Source organism: Rhipicephalus sanguineus, chromosome 5, assembly GCF_013339695.2.
Source record: "Rhipicephalus sanguineus isolate Rsan-2018 chromosome 5, BIME_Rsan_1.4, whole genome shotgun sequence".
In the NCBI taxonomy this organism is placed as follows: Eukaryota; Metazoa; Arthropoda; class Arachnida; order Ixodida; family Ixodidae; genus Rhipicephalus; species Rhipicephalus sanguineus.
In genome coordinates, this window is record NC_051180.1 from 58,213,790 (window position 1) to 58,219,789 (window position 6,000).

The 6,000-nt window shown below is 46.5% G+C and overlaps 1 protein-coding gene across 1 annotated transcript; it reads left to right on the forward strand.

The window, feature by feature from the left end:
• The first annotated feature begins 548 nt into the window (after positions 1-548).
• Positions 549-5,668, forward strand: LOC125758545 (beta-mannosidase-like). Its single transcript, XM_049415891.1, has 2 exons — positions 549-732; positions 5,356-5,668. Exons 1-2 carry the CDS (start codon positions 559-561, stop codon positions 5,617-5,619), a joined length of 438 nt encoding a protein of 145 aa, XP_049271848.1. The 5' UTR covers positions 549-558; the 3' UTR covers positions 5,620-5,668.
• Positions 5,669-6,000: the final 332 nt, after the last annotated feature.

Sequence of the window (6,000 nt, forward strand, 5' to 3'; positions counted from 1 at the left end):
AGCTGTCGCTTTTTCTTCAATGGGGGGTGGGTGGAGAGGACACTTGCTGAAGCCTTGACTATTTGAGGGAAGCACCAATTTTTCAGTAATTAATTTTCGGTAAAAATAGCAGTATGTAAATTATGTGATTTTTTTAAATACTGTTGTGTGAAGAAGATGCGCCTCCATCCAACAGCATCGCCATCACTCAGCCCGCTCGGCTCGTGTTTCGGATCAGTGCTGTGCCTCTGGACGGTTCTTCTCGCTGCCTTGCCGCTGACAACCATTACGTCCTTGAGCAACCAACAAACCTCTTCACATTTGTGTTATTAGTTCTATGTTTTTAGTTTCGAGCCGAATCTTCTTTTAGTTTCGAGCTGAATAGTATATTTTTATACGAAAAATTACGGGGGGGGGGGTGGAGGGAGGGGGGGGGGGGGCGTTCGGTCTTTTAGGGGGACACCCACACCCCTTACCTACGCCCTACCCCCCTCCAACCTCCCCATTTCCTTCGGGCCCGCCTACGAAGTACCTCTCTGTACTACATGTGGTGTTTACTCGCAGCCGAGCGGGACGGCGATGCAAGTGTTCGAGAACAGGCTGAAGCCGTTAGTCGACGAGAACGTGTGCGACGACGAACGCTGCTTCCTGTGGTGCACGCTACGGGACAGCAGTGGTAATCTGCTGGCTCCCGCGTCGTTTGTCTGGCCCTCCACGCCTTACCTGTCCAAGCACAAGAAGGCGACGGTCACGGTGAGCCGATTCGGGCAGTCAACACTGCATACCTTGCCGCGTGGTCGATGTTAGAGAAGTTCAAGCTGTACTTGACTGATAAACAACGCGTGCAGGTTTTTCTGGCTCTAGCGGTTTCGACTAAGCGGGTGCTTCCGTACCTGTGCTACTGATGTCAGCTCTATAAACGACAAGCGAGCATTCTCGGGGGGTGGTGTATGTTATAGGCATGCGCTAGGAAGTCATACTTCCGTCAGTAGTTCACCTTTCGCGCTAATTTATTTGATTGTTAAGTCGATTGTTTCTTTTGTATCTTTATACAATGTGTAGACAAACATAAGTACGTCGTGCATCTGTAGAAGAACAAAGGTAAATTTTGGCGTAGCAATAAGCCGCCCCCCCTCCCCCAATTTCTAATTAAGCCCCTTGTGCCTTTAGGTTCTGAATAAGTATTGCCTAACTGTTGTGTATTGCGTAATGTGTTGAGATAAATTATTTATAGACGTATATCAACGCGTCACATTAGTTCCCCCCCCCTTTCTCTCATTGTCAACCTTTTTTTTTCTTCCGTGCTATATTTGCCGAGCTAGTTCATGGGAAACACTTGTAGGAGTTGATGTTTGTAAGCGACAAAATTTCTGTATTAGTGAATGCTCCTAGTAGAGGTGTGCACGGGCTCCGGGTAGCCCGAAAGCCCGAGCCCGACCCGGCCCGCGGGCCGGGCTCGGGCGGGCCGACGTATTTTCACTTCCGGCCCGGGCCGGGCTCGGGCTACTTGGAGTTTTATCGGGCCGGGCTCGGGCCGGCGCAAAGCCCAACTCAAGCACGAAATATAGAGGATGAGCGGGAATTGTGTTCCAGCACGCATACAGCGCCTTTTCGGCGACCGCCCTTTACCGCTTTTCCTTTCCATTCGCTACTTTAAACAAAAGGGGAGCAGGTAAAGCACCGCCTCCGTTGCACTGCGACAAACACAGAAGTAACACCACCTGAGCTAGTGACGGCGCCACGCAACTGTTCCGCGTTAGATTTAAGGCCAAATCCCATATGGGTGAAAATGCACGCGACAGCGACGAGCGACTCGACGTAGATCGCATTCGTGCAAGCTGACGCTTGCATTGGCATACCCCATACACGTGACGGCTTTGGCGAGCGAACTCCATTGTTGCTGGCATGAGGCCATCTACTTCTATAGCAAAAGTGTCGCGAACAGTCTCTATTAGAGACTGTTCGTCGTGTGGCGTTTTATAATATTTAATATGCTCAATAAAATGCCAAATTACCGGAAAACGATGTTTTATTTACGCAGCGAACCTTCAAAAAGCCGGGCCGGGCCGGGCCGGGCCCGGGATTGTGTTTTCGTACGTCGGGCCGGGCCGGGCGGGCTCGCAGCCCTTTGCCGTCGGGCTCGGGCGGGCCTTCGACAAAGTCAGCGGGCCCGGGCCGGGCTCGGGCTCGGAAATACGGCCCGTGCACAGCTCTAGCTCCTAGTAACGGTGGATGACTACCGACAAATCAGTAACAAAAAAACGAACACAAATAAAAGTTCGTAATCAAACAGAAAATAGAAAGTTGCAGTGACCCTCCCAGCAGAGTCTTCATTAAATATAAATCATACTTAAAGCAGCAACCGACGCTTCAGTTGGATGGCCTTGTACGGGTAATACAGGAAATGAACGTTGCGCACTGACGCAGACAGTGAAGGTAAAGAAAAATCTGAGGAATGCAGATAAAAATCAGAAATAACGCGAGCTTTCTTTCCAACCAATCGGAGGGCTACGCATGACCAATAAGTAGGATTTCTCTGTTAGTAACGACGGTGTTCTCATCTTTTATGTAGCAGTAATTTCCTTCGTTAGCTAATGATGAAGTCTGCTCAGTAGTTCTGTGAGAAAGCTAATAGGACAGCAAAACAAGAAATTAAGTGTCGGCAAGTGTACTCTATTATTTTCGTCATTGTACGATGGAGGAAAAGTAAGCACTCAACGAAGTATCATATTATTAATTGTTGGGTTTTACGTCTCGAAACAACGATAGGATTATTTGAGGCACTGTAGTGCAGGGCTTCGGAAATTTCGACCATACGGTGTTCTTTAACGTGCGCTGACATTGCACAGTACACGGGCCTCCATGGCCTATCGCCTGCATCGAAATGCGACCGCCGCGGCCAGGATCGAACCCGTGACCTTCGGTTCAGCAGCCGAGCACCATAACCACTTCTCCACCGCGGCGGACTGCATTCAGCTTCAGTGGCTACAGATTGTTATGGCACTATTCGCGACTTACGTTTTTCGCGCACATGCGTTAAGTCTTTCAACGGGGTCGCTTAGAGATCGTGCGCGCTGAGAGCCCAGTGACCTCAAAAAGTTAAATACTAATTATATCGGTGCGTTCGTTCTACAGTGTTCGCTACAAATTACTAAGTACTTACTGTTAAAGCAGCAGTGTACTTCGTGATGTCACTTTTGTCCTACCGAAGATCACATCAAATATATTCTTGACCATCGGGTCCCAGTGCTTGGAGATGAAGCCTTTTCTCTCTATTTCATTAGGATAGCGTAAAAGCAGTGCACATTGCTCGGGCCCCAGTTAAAGGTCTGTTTAGTACAGGGCACGTAAAACAAGAAATACTGTTTAAATATGTTTACATTGAAATCCTCTAATCAAAGTACAGCACACTTTACGAAAATTTCACGTACTTAAAAGTTTGCAATCATCAACTGATGTCAGCTTTGGGAGCTTGGTTGCAGCACGTCAACGCACAGTTTAATCGCGTCGTTATAACTTGTCCATTCGAACACTTTGCTCGCAAACGACACGCTTATTCTTACGTTTAATTTGCGAATTTAAAAGGCGCATTGAGAACTACGTATCCCCTCTGCCACCGTGCTTATATTTATAATCTGCGTTTATCTTGCAATGATCAGCTATCAGAAAGCGGTGCTTGAGCGTAAATCTAAAGACAGGCGCGAAAATATCCAGTTCAGTAGCGTTATGAGTGCGCTCTCTTCAACCATACGCACTACGGCACTTATCGAGAATGTCACTTCGGTAAGCCTGCAGGAAGCATGGAGCTGCGATCGTCGGAACACTGATCCTATAAACTTCGTATTCCTGTGTTGAAAGTCCCTCGCACTGCCGCAAATGCGTTATGAACATGCTTATATGAGAGAAGTAAATTCAATTTCATCTCAGCAGGGAAGCTTGAATGAGTCGCCAAGCACAATTGCGTGTACTTTGATTTTCATAATGAGTGTCAGTCCTATGTACTCGGCAATGAGAACGACTGTTGAGCTTTTCTTTTTAATCAGCAGCTTCTTAGAGAACTTAATGTCTTATTGTAGTCATCTATTAAGAGCAAGCGTTTGCAACACTTGGCAGCCTTCTCTAAGTGTGGGGGCAAGCAAAGAGCTACATTTCGTGCGTCTCTTTATACTCTGGCTGCGCGTCAAAATTGTCACTGGTACCTTTATCACTGACATCAATAGGGAGACTTGATGGGCTGAATTTTTGTAAGTTTCATTTTTTTTTAGAAACAGATAGACAGTGCAGTCAGAGAAAGCGTGGAAAAACCTGACCGCTTCTCGTTTAAAAGGTACGTAAAAAGGTAAGGAAAGGGAAATCAACGTAAAGAGAAACGTATTCATCCTTATGTGGGAATTGAGGCGACATCTATTTGTCACACGTGTGTGCTTTTACCAAATAAGCTACCACCTTTGGTAATCACGTGTGTGTACGAGATAATCTCCGAGAATGTTAGCCAGTGAAACTCATGGCCATCACAGCAGACTTCTTAACTTATAAGTGGTGTCTGTATCAATTATGTTTTGGAGAGTGTTCTGTGTCCACCGTGTCCACTCATTTATATGCTGTTCTGACTCGCAACTGTTTTACGTGTTTAACCATTGGAATTGTTCGAGGGGTTCGTTTTTTTTTTGTTAGTCACAACCAATGAAACCAGCAGACAGTTAAGCCAAGGGAAGCATCGAGGACATTGTTTGTTACTTTTAATTGTACTGTAATAAATATTACCTAAATTGAAAGGAATTGAAGTGGACTAAAAAATCACCGTTTCCGTTGGTGCAATCCCAGCCAACAAAATTCGAAGATTGTGGGTTCACATGCCACCCACGGAAAGGGTGATTTTTCGCCCACCTTAATTCCTTTGCCCCGCCACGGTAGTCTAGTGGTTATGGCGCTCGGCTGCCGAACCGAAGGTCGCGGGATCGAATCCCGGTCGCGGCGGCTGCATTTTCGATGGAGGAGAAAATGTTTGAGGCCCGTGTACTTAGATTTAGGTGCGCGTTGAAGAACCCCAGGTGGTCGAAATTTCCGGAGCCCTCCCCTACGGCGTCTCTCATAAACATATCGTGGTTTTGGGACGTTAAATCCCGGATATTTATATTAATTCATTTCAATTTAGGTCATATTCATTACACTACAGTTAAAAACAAGAGACTTCGTCCCTTCTGCTTTCCTTGGCTTAACTGTCTGTTGGTTTCATTGGTTGTGTCTAACAGTTTGGACTATTGGCATTTGGCCTCTCACCCACTGCAAGACACAGGTCAACCTTACCGTTGCAGTCAGTGAAACTTAAGTAACCTGTCTATTTGGTAAGTAAAGTTTGTTTACCGATTTGCGCAGATCGTATCCGTCTCGGGTCCTGGCCGCCTGTCGTTTGGACGGTCGCGGAAGATCTTCAAGGTGCATTTGAGAGCCAAGAAGATTGCCCTGTACGTTTGGCTGGAAGCGCCCGGCGTTCAGGGCTATTTCCAGAAAAACGGCTTCATCATGACGGACCGAAACCTGGTCATCGAATTCAAGACGACCGCTGACGTGAGTGCCAAGAAGCTGCAGGAGATCATGAACGTGACCTCGCTCACCGACTACACAAAGCTAAGCCGCTGAAGTGACGCCCCGAAGATTACCACGAAAGGAGTAGGAGTTCTCGTGATATCAGCTGTGGTATGCTTTTTTGTTTTGTGCACACCGGGGGCTGTAGGTGAACAAGTGTTTCAAGCAGCCAGTGCAAGTTCAGCGAAGGCATTCCGGGAACATACTGTAGTAATCAGCACTATCGTAACAGTGTTGACCACATGCTCTAGGACTGCTTGTTGATGAGAAAAAACTCACTTACCTTTGTTGTTCATTGTTACTTTTCCTTGTTTTGTTTTTTAACTTTTGTCATTTTTGACAAAACGAGAGCATGGATTTTGTTAAGAGGACATTTAAAGCATTGTTTTATGCTTATTTCATTGTTCTAGAGTTAAACTGTTTCTTGCCAAATGT

Bases quoted from the DNA above. Each gene is read 5' to 3' on its own strand.
- LOC125758545 (XM_049415891.1), top strand. From the start codon at position 559: ATGCAAGTGTTCGAGAACAGGCTGAAGCCGTTAGTCGACGAGAACGTG. The intron at 733-5,355 runs GTGAGCCGATTC...CGATTTGCGCAG, and splicing joins ACAAGAAGGCGACGGTCACG to ATCGTATCCGTCTCGGGTCC.